General features: G+C 35.6%; 1 protein-coding gene across 1 annotated transcript in view; it reads left to right on the top strand.

Annotated features, from left to right (window-relative positions):
• The window catches only part of Dnah12 (dynein axonemal heavy chain 12), a 262,207-nt gene that overhangs the window by 36,228 nt on the left and 201,038 nt on the right, over nt 1-24,941 (top strand). Inside the window, exons 13-16 of the mRNA XM_077795643.1 lie at nt 4,816-4,941; nt 5,898-6,032; nt 6,442-6,635; nt 10,107-10,350. Of these exons, the coding sequence (XP_077651769.1) occupies nt 4,816-4,941; nt 5,898-6,032; nt 6,442-6,635; nt 10,107-10,350 (699 nt within the window). The remainder of the gene's footprint in view (nt 1-4,815; nt 4,942-5,897; nt 6,033-6,441; nt 6,636-10,106; nt 10,351-24,941) is intronic.

Below are 24,941 nucleotides of genomic sequence, written 5' to 3'. Positions count from 1 at the left end.
ACACACACACAGACACACACATACATATTAGTTGTAGATGGATACAATACCTTTTATTTATTCATTTATTTTATGTGGTGCTGAGGATCAAACCCAGTGTCTCACATGTGCTAGGCAAGCACTCTACCACTGAACCACAACACTAGCCCTTATAGATTCTTTTAACTTTTGTTTATCATGGAAGGCTTTTATTTTGTCATCAAATCTGAAGCTTAATTTTGCTGTATATAAGATTCTTGGTAGGCATCAATTCTTTCAGAGCTTGGTATAAGTTGTTGGAGGATCTTCTAGCTTTGAGGGTCTGGGTTGAAAACTTTGCTGAGATCCAAATTGGTTTCCCACTATATGTAATCTGAAACTTTTCTTTTGTAGTTTTTAATATTCTATCCTTATTCTGTATGCTAGGCATTTTCATTATAATGTGCCTTGGTATAGATCTCTTGTAATTTTGTTCATTTGGTGTCCTGTAAGCCTCTTGTATTTGATTTTCCAATTCATTCTTCATGTTTAGGGAAATTTTCAGATATTATTTCATCGAAGAGATTGTGCATTCCTTTGGTTTATATCTCTGTGCCTTCCTCTATCCCAATAATTCTTAGATTTGGTCTTTTCATGTTATCCCATAATTCTTGAAGGTTATGTTCATGGTTTCTTATCTTCATAGTGTGGTCAACTTATTTTCAAGATTATATATTGCCTGAGGTTCTGTCTTCCAAGTGACCTATCTGTTGGTGATGCTTTCTATTGAATTTTTATTTGGTTTATTGATTCCTTCATTTTAAGGATTTCTGTGATATTTTTTTTCAGAGTCTCTATCTCTTTCTTTTTTTTAAGGAGAGAGAGAGAGAGAGAGAGGAAAGAGAGAATTTTAATATTTATTTTTCATTTTTTGGTGGACACAACATCGTTGTTTGTATGTGGTGCTGAGGATTGAACCCGGGCCGCATGCATGCTAGGCGAGCACGCTACCGTTTGAGCCACATCCCCAGCCCCTCTATCTCTTTCTTGAAGTAATCCTTTGCTACCTATATTTGTTCTCTTATCTCTTTATTGGATTGATCAATTATTGCCTGTATTTGCTCTCTTATGTCATTCTTTGCTTTGAAGATCATTTTAATTATGTACATTCTGAATGCCTTCTCTGACATTTCATCCACTGTGCTGTCAGTGGATTCTATTTTTGTAGCATCTTGGTTTGTTTGGGGCACTTTCTTCTCTCTTTTTTTTTTTTAGTTGTAGTTGGACACAATACCTTTATTTTATTTATTTGTTTTCATGTGGTGCTGAGGATCGAACCCAGAGCCTCAGATGTGCTAGCCAAGCACTGTATCGCTGAGCCATACCCTCAGCCCCTTCTCTTGGTTTTTCATGTAGTCCATGTGTCTTCCTCTCTAGCAGTGCAGATCCAAGATATTATAGTTTCTATCCTACAATCTTGTAGTGTCCATGCAGGTTACCGATACCTTACCCTTAAGAGGGAGATCCATATTTACAGCACCCAATGCAAACAATATGCAGTATTAAACCATATAGCTCCTATTTAGACAATTACAATTTTGTTGCAATAAACAGAAATGATGTGTTTGATTAATGTCTACAATATAAATAGTAGGTTTGGATAAGGGTCTACAGTTTCTGATGGTGGACAAAGAGAGAGTAGTGTGTGTGTGTGTGTGTGTGTGTGTGTGTGGGTGTGTGTGTGTGTAGGATGTGGGGTTTATGAGGCAGGAGGTAAGAATATAGAGGTACTAAATCACAGGAAGATTGCAAGAGGAATTAAAAGACATAGGCTAGCAGGGATACATCTAGTATAACCAAGCCTGCAGGGACCTTGGTGATGGTCTTCCAGGTCCCGGATGTTGTCTCTAGATGGAAACAGGCATGTCCCTACTTGGTGGTGGTGGCAGCGTCAAACTTGTAGGTATCTTGATGTTAGGCTTCCAGGCCCTAGCTATTGTCTTAAGATGGAAGCTGCCTCAACTAGTGATGATGGTGGTGGCAGTGGAGGTAAACCAAGATGGTGGAGGAGATGTCCCAATTGGAGGCCACCACTTTTGGAGATGGGGATGAGAGGGCAGGATGAGGTGACATTGGGTAGACTGTTTGGACATACAGCACTGTGGAGTGCAGTGCTATGACCGCTGCTGCCTCCAGGTCCTGTCTGTTGTCCCAGGGGGTTAAGGAGGTGGCTGCAGTGTCCCAAGATGGAAGTAGACGGGAGAGCCGCGGTTGGTAGATGGGGGCCCATAGCACTGTCGCTCTCCTCCTTTGGTTGCATTGGGCTGGGATCATTGCTCTCCTTCCCTTCCTCCTCTGCGCTTGAGCAATTGCTCTGCTCCTTGTCCTCTGTGGGCCAGGGTCACACTGCTCCTCTTCTTCTACACACAGCTTCATATACATTTTAGAATCATCTTTTAATGTTCCAGAAAATTCTGTTGGCATTTTGATTAGAAATATAGTAATTAAATGGGTGATGAGAGAAGTGACATTTACAAGATGAAAGCTGATTCATGATAGACCTTTTATTCATTTATCTCCTCTTTATTATCTCTTTTTTATAGTTTTCTCTGAAAAAGTTGTATACAATTTTTGTTAGATAATTTCTTTTTTTTTAAAGAGAGAGTGAGAGAGGAGAGAGAGAGAGAATTTTTAATATTTATTTTTTAGTTCTTGGCGGACACAACATCTTTGTTTTGTATGTGGTGCTGAGGATCGAACTTGGGCGGCACGCATGCCAGGCGAGCGCCCTACCGCTTGAGCCACATCCCCAGCCCCTAGATAATTTCAAGTATTTAATATTTTTTACATTTAGATGGTCTTTTAAGTTTTTCATCTTCTATTCATTGCTTGAATAGAGAAACATAGGTTATTAAAGTAAGGAACAGACTTTTTTAGAACAGTTTTAAATTTACATAAAAATTGATTAGATAGTACAGAGTTATCTTAATAGCTCCCCTTCCTGAACACACTTAATTTCCCCATTATTTACACCTTACATTAATATGGTACATTTGTTATAATTAATAAACCAATATTGACACATTATTATTAAATGAGGCTGATGAAGTTGATTCAAATTTAATGTCCTTTTTTTTGGTTCCAGAATCCATCTCATCCATATACCACATGGTATCTAGTCATTTATCCATAGAGGCTTCTGGGGCTGATAGTAGTTTCTTTGGCTTTTTGTTTGTTTCTTTTTGATGACTTGAAAGTTTTGAGGAGTACTGGTTATGTGTTTTATAGGGTGCCCTCTATTAATGTTTTTCTTTATGATGAGACTTATGTATGGGGATTTTTTTGGAGGAGGATCACAGAGAAAAGTGATCTTATCATATCAAGGGCATATATTATTAACATGACTTGTCTCTGTTGATGTTGGTTTTGGTACCTGGTCAAACTCGTGTTTGTCAAGTCTCTCTACTCTTTTACCCCATTCTATTTTGTTCTCTGTCTTTTTTTTTATAGAGTGTACTGGAGATTGAACCCAGGGGTGCTTTACCACTGAGCTACATCCCCAACTCTTTTTAAAAATTTTTCATTTTTCATTCAAATGAGTCTGTTCTCAAACTTGTGATCCTCCTGCCTCTGCCTCCTGAGTCACTAGAATTATAGGCATGCGTCATCAGACCCAGCTCATTTTGTACTCTTTGGAAAGTCACTATGTACAGCCCATACTTAAGAAGTGGGAAAGTATATCCTCTCCCTCCTTTAAGATGGAATATCTATATAATTTTTTTGGAATTCTCCTATGTCTGAGATCTGTCTGTATGCCTCCATTTTTAAATTTATTCAGTCATTTATTTATATCTGTGGACTCATGGATATTTATTTTATACGTTGGACTATAATATAATTTATTTTATATGCTAATTTAATATCCATCACCCTCAAGGATAACTTTAAAATGTTTCATTATTAAAAAATTTAATATATTTTTAATTTCTTGATTTTAATAGTTTATCTGAAGATTATTCTGGAATGTCTGTATTTATCATCATGTAACTTTTAAATAATTGCAGTCTTATTTTTGTCCTTATCAAATATTACACATTTCTTTTCTTTTTTTTCTTTCTTTTTTTTTTGGTGCCAAATATTGAACCCAGGGACACTTAACCATTGAGCCACATCCCCAGTACTTTTTATTTTTTATACAGGGCCTCACTAAGTTGATTAGGGCCTTGCTAAGTTGCTGAGGCTGGCTTTGAACTCATGATCCTCTTGCCTCAGCCTCCAAAGCCACTGGGATTATAGGCATGCACTACCACGACCGGCCCCTATTGCTTTCATCGATCCATATGTTGTGCTATCGTGCTATGATATTTAAGAATTGAAATTCAGATTCAAATGCTAATTTAAAATTTAGATTTTACATATTATATACATGTACATTTAATGCATATAGAGATATAACTTTAAAAATTAATTCTTATAGTTCATTATATTAACACAGTAAAAGAGGAAAACATCTGTGAGCATGTGAGCATCTCTATAGACACAAAGTTAATTGTTAAATAATATTCAATACCTACTCATAATAATTTTTAAAAAGCTAGTAGCATATCAACAACAGAAGGGAACTCAGGAATTTAATAAAAGTACCTATTGCTACTGTAAAAATACAAATGTAAGACCTGAAGCCAAATTAATACTATGACTATTAAAATACCCATGTGATTTGAGAATTACATAAAATACCAATTACTAATCTGAGTCATGTTGAAATTTGAAAGAATATTAGAGATGTTTGGATTTTTTTCTCATAATGCCTCAAATTTTCTATATGGCATATTATATCTAGAGTTTCTTTTGTAGGAATCTAGACGCCAAATGAGTTACTTTTTAGATAATTTTCTGTTTCCTCAAGAAGACTTAGCTTTAAATGCAGCTGTCCTCATGTGGCCTAGAAAAATCAGTCCCGTCTTTAATGAAAATGATGAGGTAACTATATTTTTCTGTATATATGTTTGTATTCTGACATTTTAAGCATAAGTGCACATTTAATTTTCATACCTACTTGCCTCCTATTTTTAAAAACTGGATGCTTCAATGTAAGTTTTATTTTGACCACATTTATGCCCTTGAAGACTTAGGACACACTTTTAGATTTAACTCACAGGGTTTGGTAAGAAAGAGGGTTGCATGCAGAGCTAGAATGCATGCGACAGGTCTGATTTAATATTTGTGGTAGTAGCTGTGTTTTACCCACAGATTAGTAAGAAGTCAGACTACTATATAAATTGATGATAGTTAGCCCTGAACTTAGTGCTTTCCTTTTATTAACTCATCAAATATATTTGAAAATCCCAGGTGCTCCTATTTCTCCCATTTCATAGATAAGAAAAAACCGAAACTCATAAGTTAATAATTACTCAATATCATAGAGATAAGAGTTAGTGGATTTAGCATTTTATATCAGACTTAATGTAGTTCAAAATTAAAAAAATTCTTCATATAAACCAGCATAACTAAATTGGGAGGTAAAAATGGAATAGTAATAAAAAGCATGGGCTTCAATCAGATGAAACAAGGTTCAAATCTAAATTTTGACTTTTATGATTTTGTGACCTTGGACATGCTTCATTTTCTTCATTTCTGGATTTAAAAAAATAATACCTGTGATAACGTAGGTAAAATATTTAATTGCTTTCGATTCGTGGCATGTACTTTCTTAATGAAGGGTAGCTTTTAATTGTTATCCCAGATTCTGTTAAATAACTAATAAGAATTGCTATTCACTTTGGAGAGCTATATTTTTTTTCTGTGTGGTTTATTCTTTGCATTTCTTTATCATTATAGACAATATTTATTTATTTATTTTTCTCTGATGTATTTTTTTATTTGAAAACTTTTTTTGTACTACAGTAATTAACATCATTGAATTATCTCTTAAAAAGCTCATTGAGAATGCTAAACATAAAAGAGAAAGTGAACTAATAGCCAAGAGAGAAAAACTGATCTTGGAAGTAGAAAAGGAATCACGCCACATGGAGGAGTTTACAGAATTTGCGGAGTTAGAACGCATGCAACAGGTCTGATTTAATATTTGTGGTAGTAGCTGTGGTTTACCCACAGATTAATAAGGACACTAACATAAATTTTAAATTATAGAAAAAATATGCTTACTATTACAAAGATTTACTTCACTCTTAGGCCTAGAACTAGTACTATGTACATGATCTTTTTTGTGACTTAGTTTTTTATTTGTAGAGTAGATGTAACCATAGTTTCTGTTCTTTACCATAGTAATGTTGTGAAGTTAATATTTAATATAAATATAAGGACATAAGCTTTGTAATGTATGATCTTATTTTTATAACATGGATTTGTATATGTGTGTGTGTGTGTGTGGTGCTGGGGATTGAACCCAGGGCCTGTGCATGTGAGTCTACACTGAGCTACTTGGGATGTTTTTTAAGGTAAAATTTTATTTGCTTTCAGTATGTGACAGATGTAAGACAACTACAGAAACGCATTCAGGAATCTGAAGAGGCAGTTCAGTTTATTAATAAAGAAGAGGAACTTTTCAAGTGGGAATTGACAAAATATCCTGAACTGGATAAATTAAAAGTTAACATTGAGCCCTATCAGAAGTTTTTTAATTTGGTTTTGAAATGGCAACGAACTGAAAAACGGTAATTTCTAGTAATGTAATAAAAACTAAGTAAATGAGGTATAAGAATATGTAAAATATAAGTTGTTTTTATTTTTTTCTTTTGGCTAAATATTTAAAGTAAGATTTATTTGTTCATTTTAATGAGAACCAAGTATCATATAGGAAGAGTATCAATGATACTAATGGGTCACCCAACTTTATCAATATAATTTCTGCAGTATCATTTGGGTTGTCCAGAGTCAATTTACTTATTTTTTTAATATTTAGTTTTTAGTTGTAGTTGGACACAATGACTTTATTTTATTTATTTATTTTTGTGTGATGCTGAGGATTGAACCCAGTGCCTCGCATGTGCTAGGTGAGAGCTCTACTGCTCAGCCATAACCCCAACCCCCAATTCACTTTATTTTATAATTAATTAACTTGACTTATATTTACACAAAAAATTAGATGGGTGAGATAAAAATCTACATTTTATTTGGGTACTGTTAGTTGCCCATCTGTAATCTAATACATGTTTTATCACATGCAGTATAGTTAAAAGTAGTTACAGCTACTACCACAAATATTAAATCAGACCTGTTGCATGCATTCTAACTCCACAAATTCTGTAAACTCCTCCATGCGGCGTGATTCCTTTTCTACTTCCAAGATCAGTTTTTCTCTCTTGGCTATTAGTTCACTTTCTCTTTTATGTTTAGCATTCTCAATGAGCTTTTTAAGAGATAATTCAATGATGTTAATTACTGTGACTGAGAAAAACTAATAACAGCTTTTACCCTCTGATGTTTCTTTTACAAAAGTGAGGAGTCAATATGGTACTATTGAATATAGTACTTAAAATTTCAACCAGAAAAATAAGTTAAGAGAAAGAAATAAAAAAGGGTGCAAGCTGGGCGTGGTGGCACACGCCTGTAATCCCAGCAGTTCAGAAGGCTGAGACAGGAGGATTGCAAGTTCAAAACTAGCCTCAGCAAAAGTGAAGTGCTAATCAACTTAGTGAGACCCTGTTTCTAAATAACATATAAAATAGGGCTGGGGATGTGGCTCAATGGTCGAGTGCCCCTGAATTCAAACCCCAGGACCCCAGCCTGGGGTACAAATAAGAAAGAAAGAAGTTAAATTATCACAATTTGCAGATGAAATGATCCTATTTAGAAGACCTAAAAAATTCTACCAGAGTGTTAGAATTACTAAATAAATACAACAAAGTGGCAGGATATAAAGTTAACATACAAAAATCAATAGCTTTTATATATTCTAATAATAAATCTGCTGAAAAAGAAGTTAGTAAAACACAATTCACCCATACCTTCCAAAAATTTAACAACCTAGAAATAAATCTAATCAAGGAGGTAAAATTCCTCTATGTGAAAATTACAGAACACTGAAGAATTGAAGAAGACACTAGAAAATGGAAAGATCTCCTGTGTTCTAGGATAAGCAGAATTAATATTATCAAAATGGCCAAAAGTCATTAAAGTCAAAATTAAAATTAAAATTATGAAAAGTTATATATAGATTCAATGTAATCTCCAGTAAGATATTAATGACATTTTTTTTCACAGACCTATAAAAATAGTCCTAAAATTCATATGGAAGAAAAAATTTAAAGAATAGCCAAACAATTCTGAATAATAATAAGAAGAAGAAGAACAATGCCAGAGGTGTTGTTCCTAACTTCAAATTATACTTCAGAGTTACAATAATGAAAACTGAATGGCACTGGCATAAAAACAGACATATAGAAAGTGGAATAGACTAGATGATATTGAAACAAACCTGCATGGATACAGTCATCTGATCCTTGACAAAGGTGTCAAAAACATATATTGAAAAAAAGACAGACTTTTAACAAATAGTACTAGGAAAAATGAATATTTATACATGGCACGAACTGGATCCCTATCTTTCACCTTACATAAAAGTCAACTAAGGGCTGGAATTGTGGCTCACTGGCAGAGCGCCCACCTAGCACACGCGGGACCCTGGGTTCGATCCTAAGCATCACATATGAATAAATAAAATAAAGATATTGTGTCTAACTACAACTAAAAAAACTAAATTTTTTTAAAAGTCAACTAAAAGTGGATCAGAAACCTGTAAATAAGACAAGAAACTATGCAATTGCCAGAGGGGATCAACTCTCTGGCATATAGATACAGGCGTCAACTTATTATTCAATAAGATCCCTAAAGCTCAGGAAATAAAACCAAGAATTAATAAATGGTATGTCAAGTTAAAAGGCTTCTGTACAGCAAAGGAAGCAATTGAGAATATGAAGAAAGAGCATACAGATCAGGAGAAAATCTTTGCCAGCTACTTTTCTGACAGAGGATTCATATCTTATCAAAAGAAGATATACAAATGGCCAACAAATATGTGAAAAAAATATTCAACATCTTAGCAATCAAGGAATGCAAAGTGAGATTTTGTCTCCATTTAGAAGAGCAATCATCAAGAATACCAATAATAAACATTGGTGAGGTTGTGAGGGGTAAAGGAACTTGTATACTGTTGGTGGAATTATAAATACAACCACTATGGAGATCCATATAGAGGTTTCTCAAAAGACTAGAAATGGAACCAGTATATGAGCCAGCTATACCACTCCTTGATATTTATCCAAAAGAATTAAAGTCAGTATACTACAGTGACACATGCGTATCTCTTTATAGCAGAATTATTCACAATAGCCAAGTGTGAAGGGACCAGCCTAAGTGTCTATCAACAGATGGATGCCTAAAGAAAATGTGACATAAATGCAATTGAGTTTTACTTAGCCATAAAGAAAAATGAAATTGTCATTTTCAGGAAAATGGTTGAAACTGGAGAATATCATACTGAGTGAGATCTAGACTCAGATAGCCAAATGTTGTATGTATTCTCTCATGAGAGAAAAAGGGAAAGAAAAGGGACTTCATGAAAATAGAAGAGAGATCAGTAGAGTAGTAAAAGGAAATTGGGAGAAGGAGAAGGTGAAGGAGTAAAGGTAAGGGGAATAAAGCAGACCAAATTTTGCTATGTGCATGTATAAATATATCAAATTGAATCCCACTGTTATGTATAATTATAATGTACCAGTAAAAATTAATTTTTAAAAATAGTTTTAGTTGTACATGGGCACAACACATTTATGTATGTATGAATGTATTTAATGTGGTGCTGAGGATTGAATTCAGTGCTCACATGTGCTAGACAAGTATTCTACCAGTGAGCTACAACCCATCCCCAGTAAAAATGAATTTTTAAAAATGAGGGATCTAGAGGCTGGATTTGTGGCTCAGTGGTAGAGCACTTTCTCAGCATGTGTGACACACTAGGTTCGATTCTCAGCACCACATATAAATAAATGAATAAAATAAAGGTCAATCAACATCCAAAAAAAAAAAAACAACCCCCAAATGAGGGGTCTAGCCTAAAGGCTGTCTAAGGCCTCTCATGATCCAAAAGTCTAAGTTTAATAGTATTTTTTTCTTTTTCAATTCAGCTGGATGGATGGAGGGTTTTTGGACCTCAATGGAGAAAGCATGGAAGCTGATGTAGAAGAATTTTCCCGGGAGATTTTTAAGACATTGAAATTTTTCCAAATGAAGCAAAAGAAAGAATTACAAGAAAAAAGAAAGGCAGCAAGGAAACGATCTCTGATAGAAGAGAAACCTGAAGAAGAACCAAAAGATAATCCTACAGTCATCATGTGCTCTACAGTAATGGAGCAGATAAAGGTTTTTAAGGTATAAACATATTTAATATGGCATTTAATATTATAATTTCTTTTCAATTTTGTGTTGCATATTATATAAAATAAATAAAACCCATCCTCTGATTTTACGTAGTTATATGTAAAATGGGTTTGGTCAGCATCTAGCCAGTCTTATCCTCGGCAGTCATGTAACTCAAGATTAATTCTAATCATCTCTCTGACCATAATAATTGGTTCAGGGATAAGCCTGAAACCCAAACTGGGTCAGAGTTCTCTTTGGAATTTTTGAACTGACTCTGGAAAAGGAGCCTCTTTTTCTTTATAAGTTGTGAAGGTATGAGTTGTGAGATCCCTGTAGCCAGCCATAGGGCTGGCTTGAGAGAATGACATTGATATTAGAGAAAAGAGGAAATAAAGAGACCTGATTATGCTCACTTCTTTAGGCTCCAGGATAGATACTTGAGGCATTTATTTTTGCCTCATCTCACTTTAAACACAAGCTAATAGTGTCTTTCTCCTGCCCCTATTTCTCTACCTTCTTTTTTTTTTTGCTGGGGATGAGGGTTGGTACTGGGAATTGAACTCAAGGGCACTAAATCACTGAGCCACATCCCTAGCCCAATTTTGTATTTTTTTTTAAATCCTTTTTTTTTGAGAGAGAGAGAGAGAGAGAGAGAGAGAGAGAGAGAAGAGAAGAGAAGAGAAGAGAGAAAGAATTTTAATATTTATTTTTTAGTTTTCGGTGGACATAACATCTTTGTTTATATGTGGTGCTGAGGATCGAACCTGGGCCGCACGCATGCCAGGCGAGCGCGCTACCGCTTGAGCCACATCCCCAGCCCCTTGTATTTTTATTAGAGAAAGTGTCTCACTGAGTTGCTTAGTGCCTCACTCTTGCTGAGGCTGGCTTTGAACTTGAGATCCTCCTGTCTCAGCCTCCCAAGCCACTGGGATTACAGGTGTAAGCCAGCATGCCCAGATTCCCTACCTTCTTTGATCAGTGGATTGCATCTCTATTAATTGTAATCAAAGGAATACACTGAGGATGGCATTGAGGATAAATAATCAGAAAACAGTAAGATTTTCAAAGTTTCTTTTCTGCATCAACCTCTTGGTCAAGCTCTGACTCAATCCTGTCTTCTATTCTTGACATGGATATTATGAGAAATGAGGGATCACTTTTGGGAGGAAGTGGTGAAGGGACATTTTCCCCTCTTGGGATTTTTTTTTAAACCAGAGACTGAACTCAGGGTCCTTGATCATTGAGCCATATTCCCAACCTTATTTACATTTTGTTGTTGTTGTTGTTTAGAAACAAGTCTTGCTAAGTTGCTTAGGACCTGGGTGAGTTGATGAGGCTGCTTTTGAACTTACAATCCTCCTGCCTAAGCCTCCTAAGCTGCTGGGATTATAGGTATGGGCCCTGGTGCCCAACCCCTCTCATATTTTCAATTAAAATTTATTGTGTGTTTGACATTTTAGTGTCTCAGTTTCATAATCCAGTTTCTCATCATGAATTAGCACTGTCAAGGGTGGTGTATAGAAAAGACTGATTAAGTGGTGAATAGTAGTTCCATTGGAGCCGATTGAAGAAAACATACATATAAAGCCAGATGAGGCAACATGTTGGCAAAAGGGTTCCTTTGGCCCAAGAAAGGCAGAAGATGATTGCTCAGACCTATATGACATATTGCCTTCTGAACATGACATCAAATCAGTAGCTGGAAAATAGGAAGATTTTGCAACTGTTTATAATTTACTATAATAAAACTGTTACCTTTCATTACTGTAACAAAATATCTGAGATAATCAACTTAAAACGATTAAGGTTTATTTTGGTTCATAGTTTCAGAGGTTTCAGTTAATAGTTGGTTGACCCCATTGCTTTTGGGTCATTGGTGAAGCAGGCAGAACAAACTTCTTGCTTTATGTCCAGAAAGCAGTGAGAGGGAGGAAGAAGGGAGAGAGAGAAAGAAGAGAGGAGAAGGAGAGAAGGTGGAGGGAGGGGGAGAAGGAGGAAGGAAGAGGGAGGGAACAAACTATGAGCCAGGGACTAACTTTCAACCAGGCCCTACATCTTAAAGGTTCTATCATCTACCAATAGCACTACAGGCTGGGAACAAAGCACATGGGCCTTTGGAGGGCCACTTACCCAAACAATAGCAAAAACAAAATGAAGCAGTCTATCATTAATTCAATATAATCCAAATTTTGAATAACATTTTAACTATTTTTTTTCAGGATGAATACATTTACAATTCTTAGTGTTTGCAAAAATACTTAGGAGGAAAAAAAAGGGTTTTATTCTAGAAGTTGTTGACCAATAGACACTGAGTCTTAAGAATAACTCAAGAAATACCTGGTAGAACTATTCTCATCATCAAGTACTAATGAAGATAAATTAAAATATTTGGAAGCAGAATCAAAGCTGAATCCAGAAAACTTGATTTTATTATGAAATCTGTTTTTTATTTCTTTCCTGTTAAAGCCATTGAAATCTGTCCCTTCATATAAGAATACTTGATAAATATAAAAGACTATAACAACTAGCTACAAGTATACAAAGGGAGTGAACCTTCCAAATCATTGATGCAGATGGTTGAATGATTTGCTAGTGCTGTTCACATCCTACAGCTTGTTAAGGACAAAGCTCATAAGAAAATCTACTCCGTATCCAGAGTTAGACCAACATTAAAAGAACTAGGAATCTTCAATCCAGAGCAACTGGTCCTTGACAAAATGTAAAGTCCATGGATCGGCTTCCTAAGGATTTATTGATATTGCTTCTGGATTATAAACAGTTACCTGGAAAATTCTTATGTTACCTTATTTGAACAAGTTTTCTTTTATTGACTAGCAAATCATGTAAGGGTCACTTGGACATTGTATAAAAAGGGAATGAATTTGAACTAAAAACAAAAATCTAATGTTCTTATCAAGCAAAATAAAAAGTTTACTAATGGGGTTGGGGTTGTAGCTCAGTGGTAGAGTGCTGGCTTAGCACATGTGAAGCACTAGGTATAATCCTCAGCACCACATAAAAATAAGTAAAATAGGGTTGGAATTGTGGCTCAGTGGCAGAGCGCTTGCCTCAGATGTATGAGGCACTAGGTTTCATCCTCAGCACCACATAAAAATAATAAAATAAAGGTATTATGTCCATCTACAACTAAAAAATAAAGTTACTAGCTTATAGTCCTCCAATTTTAAAAGTTTATTAAATTATTATTTACATGAAATAGAAACATAACTCATACAAAAATGAGATGTGTCTAATATTTTGAGAGAATCTAGAAGTTGATAAGGCTAGTTCAAAAAGCATTTGAAGAGATAAGTATTTATAGATAATTTAATAACTGAATGTTAAATAAAAATTGCTAGTATTGACACAAAAGCAAGTAATGTCATATAGGGTAATGAAACATAACATCTGGAGGTATCTTTTATAATTGACAGAAATTTTTTACATCTCTGCCAGACAAAAGTAAACATGTAATTGTATAGTCTGTGACCTTTAGTAAATAGTAAACAGTGAATTTAATAGAGTAGTCTTTAATCATAAGGACAACCACTACTTCCTACCCTGCCCCAGGTTTTAAATAAATTTTGGTAACACCTGTTGAAAATTTAAAAATTTGGTCCTAGTATCCTAGTGTGTGCTATGTAGCACTCAATGATAGAAGGAAAATTGAAATAGGGTAAGGTTTGTTGACTGCTTTCATATTTGAAAAAAATGTTACATACTTATCATTGCAATTTTACCAGTAGTTTGCTGCTTTTTTCTCTTTTCTTTTTTAAAAAATATTTATTTCTTAGTCTTAGGTGGACACAATCTCTTTATTTTCTTTTATGTGGTGCGAGGATCGAACCCATTACCTCATGCATGTCAGGCCAGCGCACTACCACTTGAGCCATATCCTGAGCCCCTGTTTTTCTTTTTTATTGGCTAGTATTTTTTATAATGGCTTTATTGTGATATAATTCACATACCCTAAAATCCACCTTCTTAAAATATGTAGTCACTGGTTTTTAAAAAGGTCACAGTGTTGTGCAGCCATCACTGTCATCTACTTGTTGAACATCTTCATTGTTCTAAAAACTAAACCAACAAATGTTAGCAGTTACTCTCTATTCCTTCCTCCTCCTTGGCCATGGCAGCTACTAATCCACTTTCTCTATGAATTTGTTTATTCTATAATTTTATATAAATGAGATCCAACATGGCGGCGGGCATGGACAGATCAAGTCTCTGACCTCTTCAGCTACCCACGCATAGGGAGTCGTAAACCGTCTAAATGCTGTTTGCTCAGGATCACTAGGCAATGCTGAGCTGACGTGAATCTGGAGTGAACAGTCTGGGCCTCTCAGAAAACACACCGAGCCCGGATCAGCTGAATTCAAGCTCCCGTTTGCCTGCGTCTCGCAGACAAACCGCTGTGACTCAGCACTAAACAATACTGCTGAAACAACTGGTCGGCCCTTCTGAACCTGTGGAGGTTAATACCAACCTAGCCTTCATAGGCAGTGGCCACAGGATTGAGACAGGGCTTGGGGGAGCCAGTCAGGACCCACCTGTTGCATTGGTCACCCGGCAAAGGGAACGAACTGTCGCCATTTGCATGGGATACCACCATGCCAGAGAACTGACGTCACCAGAATACGGCAGAGGAGATAATTTCATTGAAACTGGCGGTGACAGGTGTGTAACCCCCTAGCCCTCCCTCTCCACACAGCGGGGAAACCTTAAGGGCCCCTCTCAGCGCAGCTCTCCCGTGAGCGCGATAGTCAGACCGAGGGAATCAGGAGTGGCGCGGGACCCACGGCACGGAACCCCCGGCTACCGCTCCCACCATTGCTGACAACTGAGGTCTCTTGCACCAGCTACCAGGGGTGTGGCTACCAGAGGGCAAGAAAAATTCGCTGAGGGTTCTCAGCCCCAAGCATCACAAACTTAGGGTCTGAAGGAATGGCAAACAGGGAGAGTGTGCCCAGTCATTCCAGAAAATAGGGCTCCTGGGAGCAGCAGACCTGGCGTGTAGCCAGTATTGTGGTGAGCGTCACCGGTGAGAGGGGCCTGGCTTGAGGAAAAGTGGGGAAGTGACTAGACACAAGAGAAGGCCCTAGTCACTCAGGATTGGAGACCCGCCCAGTCTGGGAGGAGGAGCTGCTGCACAGTGATTGGTTCCCGTGTATTGAGAGGAGAAGCTTGGCCCGGTGGGCACAGCTCCACCTACTGGAAGAGAAGTTAATCAAACTCTAAGGCTGCATTTATTAAATTTTTTTTATTTGTTTTTTTTTTCATTTTCATTTTTTAAATTTTTTAAAATATTTTTTATAATTTTAATTTTTTTGATTATTTTTTTTCTTTTCTATTTTTTTCTTTTTTCTTTTTATTTCTTTTCAATTTCCTTATTCCCCCGTCCTTGAATTCTACCTGCTTACTCTCATTCTCTTTAGTGACTTCTTCCCTTTCCTTCTAATACCTTTGCTCCCAAGCATCAAATAAATTTATAGGAGTAAACAGTAACTCAGCAGTCAAACAGAACAAGAAGTAACATGAGCAGCATGAAAAAGCAAGAAAGAAAATGCAGGACAGCCTAAATATTCAGGAGGACATAGAGGCATCAGAAAAATGGTCAAATAAAGAACTCAAGGAATACCTTAGACAGATGGAATGGAATCTTAAAGAGGATATGAAACAGCAAATTCAAACAGTGAAAGAACACATTGAAAATGAATTACATAAACAGATAAAAGAAGCAAATAAGCATCTTTATCAGGAGATAGCGATTATTAAAAAAATCAAACAATAATTCTAGAAATGAAGGAAACTATAAACCAAATTAAAAACTCAAATGAGAGTATCACTAACAGAGTGGAGCAAGTAGAAGACAGACGTCAGATAATGAAGACAAAATATATCATCTTGAAAAGAGTCTAGCCAACTCAGAAAGGCTGGTTAAAAATCACGAGAAAAACATCCAAGAATATGGGATAACATTAAAAAAACAAACTTAAGAGTCATTGGGATAGAGGAAGGTATAGAGGTTCAAACCAAGGGAATGAGCAACCTGTTGAATGAAATAATTATAGAAAACTTTCCAGAAATAAAAAAGGAAACGGATATACAAATTGTAGATGCATACAGGACTCTGAGCATACAAAATCACAGTAGACCAACGCCAAGACACATTGTTATGAAGATATCCAATACACAGAACAAAGAGAAAATATTGAAAGCTACAAGAGAAAGGAGGCAGATTACATTCAGGGGTAAACCAATAAGGTTAACAACGGATTTTTCATCACAGACGGTGAAAGGGAGAAGATCCTGGAACAATGTATTTCAAACACTGAAAGACAATGGATGCCAACCAAGAATTTTGTATCCAGCAAAATTAAGCTTCAGGTATGACAAAGAAATAAAAATCTTTCATGATAAACAAAAGTTAAAAGAATTTGCAGCCAGAAAACCAGCATTGCAAAGCATCTTGTGCAAAACACTACACGAGGAAGAAATGAAAAACAGTAACCAAAACCAACAGTGGGAAGTACCTCAGTAAAGACAGAGGGTGGGGGGAAACCTAATCATCGAGAAACAAACTAAATTTTAAAAAAAGATAAATAATCAATCATGGCTGGAAGTACAAACCATATATCAATAGTAACTCTAAACGTTAATGGCTTAAACTCTCCAATAAAGCGACATAGGCTGGTAACATGGATTAAAAAAACAAATCCAACAATATGCTGCCTCCAGGAGACACATCTGATTGGAAAAGACATACACAGGCTGAAGATGAAAGGTTGGGAAAAAATATACCACGCACATGGTCCTCGTAAGCAAGCAGGGGTGGCCATCCTCATATCCAATAAAATCGACTTCAAGACAGTTAATCAAAAGGGATAAGGAAGGACATTATATACTGTTAAAAGGAACCATTCACCAACAAGACATAACAATTATCAATATTTATGCACCAAATAAGGGTGCTAGGACGTTCATAAAACAAATTCTCCTCAAGTTCAAGAATCAAATAGACCACAACACAATAATTATGGGTGACTTCAACACACCTCTCTCACCATTGGACAGATCCTCCAAACAAAAGTTGAATAAAGAAACTATAGAACTCAATATCACAATCGATAACCTAGACTTAACTGACATATATAGAATATATCAACCATCATCAAGTGGATATACTTTTTTCTCAGTAGCACATGGATCCTTCTCAAAAATAGACCATATATTATGCCATAGGGCAACCCTCAGTAAATATAAAGGTGTGGAGATAATACCATGAATTTTATCTGATCATAATGGAATGAAACTGGAAATCAATGATAAAAGAAGGAAGGAAAAATCCTACATCACATGGAAAATGAACAATATGTTACTGAATGATCAATGGGTTACAGAAGACATAAAGGAGAAAATCAAAAAATTCTTAGAGATAAATGAAAATACAGACACAACATATCGGAATCCATGGGACACAATGAAAGCAGTTTTAAGAGGGAAATTCATCGCCTGGAGGTCATTCCTCAAAAAAAGAAAAAAACCAACAAATAAATGAGCTCACACTTCATCTCAAAGCCCTAGAAAAGGAAGAGCAAAACAACAGCAAATGTAGCAGAAGGCAATAAATAATTAAAATCAGAGCGGAAATCAACGAAATGGAAACAAAAGAAACTATTGAAAAAATTTACAAAACTAAAAGTTGGTTCTTCGAAAAAATAAATAAGATTGACAGAACCTTAGCCATGCTAACGAAGAGAAGAAGAGAGAGAACTCAAATTACTAACATACGGGATGAAAAAGGCAATATCACAACAGATGCTACAGAAATACAGAAGACAATTAGAAATTATTTTGAAAACCTATATTCTAATAACATAGAAGATAGTGAAGACATCGATAAATTTCTTAAGTCATATGACTTGCCCAGACTGAGTCAGGAGGATACACACAATTTGAACAGACCAATATCAATGGATGAAATAGAAGAAGCAATCAAAAGACTACCAACCAAGAAAAGCCCAGGACCGGATGGGTATACAACGGGGTTTTACAAAACCTTTAAAGAAGAATTAATACCAATACTTTTCAAGTTATTTCAGGAAATAGAAAAAGAGGGAGCTCTTCCAAATTCATTCTATGAGGCCAACATCACCCTGATTCCGAAACCAAAGACACCTCAAAGAAAGAAAACTACAGACCAATATCTCTGATGAACCTAGATGCAAAAATCCTCAATAAAATTCTGGCTAATCAGATACAAAAACATATCAAAAAAATTGTGCACCATGATCAAGTAGGATTCATCCCTGGGATGCAAGGATGGTTTAATATACGGAAATCAATAAATGTTATGCACCACATCAGTAGACTTAAAGATAAGAACCATATGATCATCTCGATAGATGCATAAAAAGCATTCGACAAAGTACAGCATCCCTTTATGTTCAAAACATTAGAAAAACAGGGATAACAGGAACGTACCTCAACATTGTAAAAGCTATCTATGCTAAGCCTCAGGCTAGCATCATTCTGAATGGAGAAAAATTGAAGGCATTCCCTCTAAAATATGGAACAAGACAGGGATGCCCTCTATCACCACTTCTATTCAATATAGTTCTCGAAACACTGGCCAGAGCAATTAGACGAAAGAAATTAAAGGCATAAAAATAGGAAAAGAAGAACTTAAATTATCAGTATTTGTGGACGACATGATTCTATACCTAGAAGACCCAAAGGGTCTACAAAGAAACTACTAGAACTAATAAATGAATTCAGCAAAGTGGCAGGATATAAAATCAACATGCATAAATCAAAGGCATTCCTGTATATCAGCGACAAAACTTCTGAAACAGAAATGAGGAAAAATACCCCATTCACAATATCCTAAAAAAAAAAAAAAATACTTGGGAATCAACCTAACAAAAGAGGTGAAAGATTTATACAATGAAAACTACAGAACCCTGAAAAGAGAAGTAGAAGAAGATCTTAGAAGATGGAAAAATATACCCTGTTCATGGATAGGCAGAACTAACATCATCAAAATCGCGATATTACCAAAAGTTCTCTATAGGTTTAATGCAATGCCAATCAAAATCCCAACGGCATTTCTTGTAGAAATAGATAAAGCAATCATGAAATTCATGTGGAAAAATAAAAGACCCAGAATAGCAAAAGCAATTCTAAGCAGGAAGTGTGAATCAGGCAGTATAGCGATACCAGATTTCAAACTATATTACAGAGCAATAGTAATGAAAACAGCATGGTATTGGTACCAAAACAGGCGAGTGGACCAATGGTGCAGAATAGAGGACACAGAGACTAATCCATAAAGTTACAACTTTCTTATATTTGATAAAGGGGCTAAAAGCATGCAATGGAGGAAGGATAGCATCTTCAACAAATGGTGTTGGGAAAACTGGAAATCCATATGCAACAAAATGAAACTGAATCCCTTTCTCTCGCCATGCACAAAAGTTAACTCAAAATGGATCAAGGAGCTTGATATCAAATCGGAGACTGCATCTGATTGAAGAAAAAGTTGGCTCCGATCTACATATTGTGAGGTCGGGCTCCAAATTCCTTAATAGGACACCCATAGCACAAGAGTTAACAACTAGAATTAACAAATGGGACTTACTCAAACTAAAAAGTTTTTTCTCAGCAAAAAAAAACAATAAGAGAGGTAAATAGGGAGCCTACATTCTGGGAACAAATCTTTACTCCTCACACTTCAGATAGAGCCCTAATATCCAGAGTATACAAGGAACTCAAAAAATTAGACAAAAAGACAACAAATAACCCAATCAACAAATGGGCCAAGGACCTGAACAGACACTTCTCAGAGGAGGACATACAATCAATCAATAAGTACATGAAAAAATGCTCAACATCGCTAGCAGTCAGAGAAATGCAAATCAAAACCACCCTAAGATACCATCTCACTCCAGTAAGATTGGCAGCCATTATGAAGTCAAACAACAAGAAGTGCTGGCGAGGATGTGGGGAAAAGGGTACCCTTCTACATTGCTGGTGGGACTGCAAATTGGTGCAGCCAATTTGGAAAGCAGTATGGAGATTCCTGGGAAAGCTGGGAATGGAACCACCATTTGACCCAGCTATTGCCCTTCTTGGACTATGCCCTGAAGACCTTAAAAGAGCGTGCTACAGGGATACTGCCACATCGATGTTCATAGCAGCACAATTCACAATAGCTAGACTGTGGAACCAACCCAGATGCCCTTCAATAGATGAATGGATAAAAAGAAATGTGGCATTTATACACAATGGAGTATTACACAGCACTAAAAATGACAAAATCATGGAATTTGCAGGGAAATGGATGGCATTAGAGCAGATTATGCGAAGTGAAGCCAGCCAATCCCTAAAAAATAAATACCAAATGTCTTCTTTGATATAATGAGAGCAACTAAGAACAGAGCAGGGAGGAAGAGAAGGAAGAAAAGATTAACATTAAACAGAGACATGAGGTGGAAGGGAAAGGGAGAGAAAAGGGAAATTGCATGGAAATGGAAGGAAACCCTCATTGTTATACAAAATTACATATAAGAGGTTGTGAGGGGAATGGGAAAAAAACAAGGAGAGAAATGAATTACAGCAGATGGGGTAGAGAGAGAAGATGGGAGTGGAGGGGAGGGGGGATATTAGAGGATAGGAAAGGTAGCAGAATACAACAGTTACTAATGTGGCATTATATAAAAATGAGGATGTGTAACTGATGTGATTCTGCAATCTGTATTTGGGATAAAAATGGGAGTTCATAACCCACTTGAATCTAATGTATGAAATATGATATGTCAAGAGCTTTGTAATGTTTTGAACAACCAATAAAAAAAGAAAACAAAACAAAACAAAACAAAACAAAATTTATATAAATGAAATCATATGTGACCTTTGTGACTTACTTCTTCCACTTAGCATGTTTGCAGGGTATATTCATATAGCAAGTTTTAGTACTTTATTCGTGTCTATTGATTAATAATATTTCATTGTACTACAACTTGCTTATCCATTTATTAATTGATGGACATTTGCATTCCCATTTTTTGGCTATTGCAAATAATAGTGCTATGAACATTTGTGTACAACACAAAAATACATGTGGATATGTTTCACTTTTTTTGAGTATATATATCAGTGTGGAATTGCAGGGTCACATGGTCATTTAATGTTTAACATTTGAAGAACTGCTGGACAGTAAAGTGGCTATACCATTTTACATTAACACCAGCAAAGTGTAAGACTCCAATTTGTCCACATCCTAGTCAATGTTTGTTACTGTTCATCTTTTTAATTATTGCCATCCTACTGGGTATGAAGTTATATCACATTCTGGTTTTGATTTGCATTTACCTGATGGCTCATGTTAAGCATCTTTTCATGTGTTTTTTGGTCATTTGTATGTCATCTTTGGAGAAATGCCTATTCAAATCCTTTGCCCATTTAATTGAGCTATTTGTCTCTTATTGAATTGTAGAAGTTCTTTACTTATAAGTCTTTTACTTTTTAATCTTTAATATTTATTTTTTAGATGTAGTTGGACACAATATATTTATTTTATTTTATTTATTTTTATGTGGTGCTGAGGATTGAACCCAGGGCCTTGTATATGCTAGGCAAGTGCTCTTCCACTGAACCACAATCCCAGCCCACTTTAATTCTTTATTTTTAGAAGTACTGGGACATTGAGCCCAAGGATGCTCTACCAGTGAACCATATCCACAGACTTTGTTACTTTGAGACAAGGTCTTATTAAATTAAATTACCCAGGCTGGCCTTGAACTTGTCATCTTCCTGCCTCAGCTTCCCAAATGTTTGGGATTACAAGTGTTGCCATTTTGTCCTGCTAAGTCTTGCCCTTCTTTCATTAAATTTATTCATAAGTATTTTATTCTTCTTGATATTATGATGTGTGAGAATTTTCCCTACTTTTAATTTTGGATTGCTTATTATTAGCTCATAGAAATATAATTGATTTTGTGTATTGATCTTGTATCTTGCAACCTTACTCATTAGTTCTCATTTTTTCCACCTTTTTAAATTGGTACATAATACTTATACATAATGATGGGATTTGTTTTCTTAGATATTCACACATGCACACAATGTACCAATATAATTTAGCCAGTTTTCATCTTCATGCAGTTTCTGTTCCTCCCACCCCCACTTTTTTTTCCTTCTTCTCTAGTGTCCATATATGGGAGAAAAATATGACCTTTGACCTTGTTAGTTGGCATATTTCCCTGGATATAATGGTCTCTAATTCCATCCATTTTCCTGCAAATGACATAATTTGTGGTATATAAACCACGTCTTCTTTATTTATTCATCTATTGATGGACACCTAGGATGGTTCCATAGTTTGGCTACTGTGAATTGTGCTGCTCTAAACGTGGGATGTACATGTATCACTATAGTAAGATGACTTTCATTCTTTAGGATAAATACTGAGGAGTGATATAATTCTCTCTCTCTTTCAATCAGAGATTGAACTCAGAGGCACTTAACCACTGAGGCAATCATTTTTATTTTTTCATTTTAAGATAGTGTCTCACTAAGTTGCTTGCAGCCTTGTTAAGTTGTTAAGGCTGGTCTCAAATGGAATTCTCCTGTCTCAGCCTCCCAAGTTACTGAGATTAAAGGAGTGTGCCATTGCACCCAGCTATAGTTCTCATTTTTTAAAACAAAATTGTTTAAGATTTTCTTACTTATTTAAATACATGACAACAGTGGAATGCATTACAATCCTTTTACACATAGCACAATTTTTTCTATCTCTGTATATAAAGTATGTTCATGCCAATTTATGCCATTATACATGTACTTGATTTTTTTGCATTATAATTATATATATATATATATATATATATATATAAATATATATATATATATATAATCTCCACAATTTTTCATATCTCTGTTTGTATATAAGGTATGTTGGCCCCAAATTCAAATCTTCATACATGTATTTTGTATAATGATGACCATTACATTCCACCATCCTTGCTAATCCCCTTCCTCTTCCCTTTCCCTCCCACCCCTCTTCCCTATCTAGATTTAATCTAATTCTCCCATGCTCTCCCTCCCTACCCCACTATGAGTCACCCCCCTTATAATACAGAAAACATTTGGCATTTGTTTTTCTGGGATTGGCTAACTTCACTTAGCATTATCTTCCATTTACCTGCAAATGCCATGATTTTGTTCTTTTTTAGTGCTGAGTAATATTCCATTGTGTATAAATGCCACATTTTTTTTTACCCATTCATTCACTGAAGGACATCTAGTTGGCTTCATAGTTTAGCTATTGTTAATTGTGCTGCTATAAACATTGATGTGGCTGTGTCCCTGTAGTATACTGTTTTTAAGTCCTTTGGGTATAGTCTGAGAGGAGGAATAGCTGAGTCAAATGGTGGTTCCATTCCCAGTATTCTAAGGAATCTCCATTCTGCTTTCCAAATTAGCTGCACCAATTTGCAGTCCCACCAGCAGTATATGAGTGTACCTTTTTCCCCACATCCTCGGCAACACTTGTTATTGTTTGCCTTCATAATAGCTGCCATTCTGACTGCAGTGAGATGATATATTAGTTTTGATTTGCATTACTCTGATTGCTAGAGATGGTGAGCATTTTTTCATATATTTGTTGATTCATTGTATATCCTCTTCTGAGAAGTGTCTGTTCAGGTCCTTGGCCCATTTATTGATTGGATTATTTGTTTTTTTGGTGCTTAGCTTGTTGAATTCTTTATATACCCTAGAGATTAGTGCTCTATCTGATGTGTGAGGGGTAAAAATTTTCTCCCAGGATGTAGGCTCCCTGTTCACCTCACTGATTATTTCTTTTGCTGAGAAAAAACTTTTTAGTTTGAATCCATCCCATTTGTTGATTCTTGGTTTTAATTCTTTAATTCTTTTGCCAACTTGGCTTGGATATTGACATTAAATACAGTCTAATAATGTAGTATGGGTTTTTTGTTGTTGTTGTTTTTAGTTTTTGCCCAGGTCTCTCAAATTGACTTTCGACCATATCTAATAATTTAATTAGTGAAATTGAACATTGTTTGCAGTATAGAATTGATACAAATAAAATAAAATTAAATTCAGAAAATATTTGACCATCACTGAGAGGAGTATTTTTTATGTGTTAAGGGGCAAGGATAAGTAAGAAATGGTTCTTGCACATCAAGGAGAATAAAATATAGTGAGAAAAATAGATTTTGGACAACTACTCCAAAGGTGGTAGAACAAAGAAATCATTTAAAAAAATTTTTTAATTTGTTTTAGTTAGTTATATGAGACAGTAATATAATGCACTGTGATATGTCATATATAATGGAGTATAATTTCTTATTTTTCTGGTTATACATAATGTAGAACCCCACTGGTAATATAATTACATATATACATAAGATAATAATGTTTGTTCATAGAATAAAGAAATTCCTAAGTAGAGGATATCAGTATCCTGTGAGAAAATAGGGCCTGAAGCAATTAATTTTTTTCATTTGGAGAACAGGTAAGGTGCATTTTATTTTAAGGAGGTAGATCAGAATAACAGTGTAATTTTTAAGGCTTTG

This window comes from Urocitellus parryii, chromosome 3, assembly GCF_045843805.1.
Source record: "Urocitellus parryii isolate mUroPar1 chromosome 3, mUroPar1.hap1, whole genome shotgun sequence".
Classification (NCBI taxonomy): Eukaryota; Metazoa; Chordata; class Mammalia; order Rodentia; family Sciuridae; genus Urocitellus; species Urocitellus parryii.
This window is presented reverse-complemented; position numbering and strand designations above follow the sequence as displayed.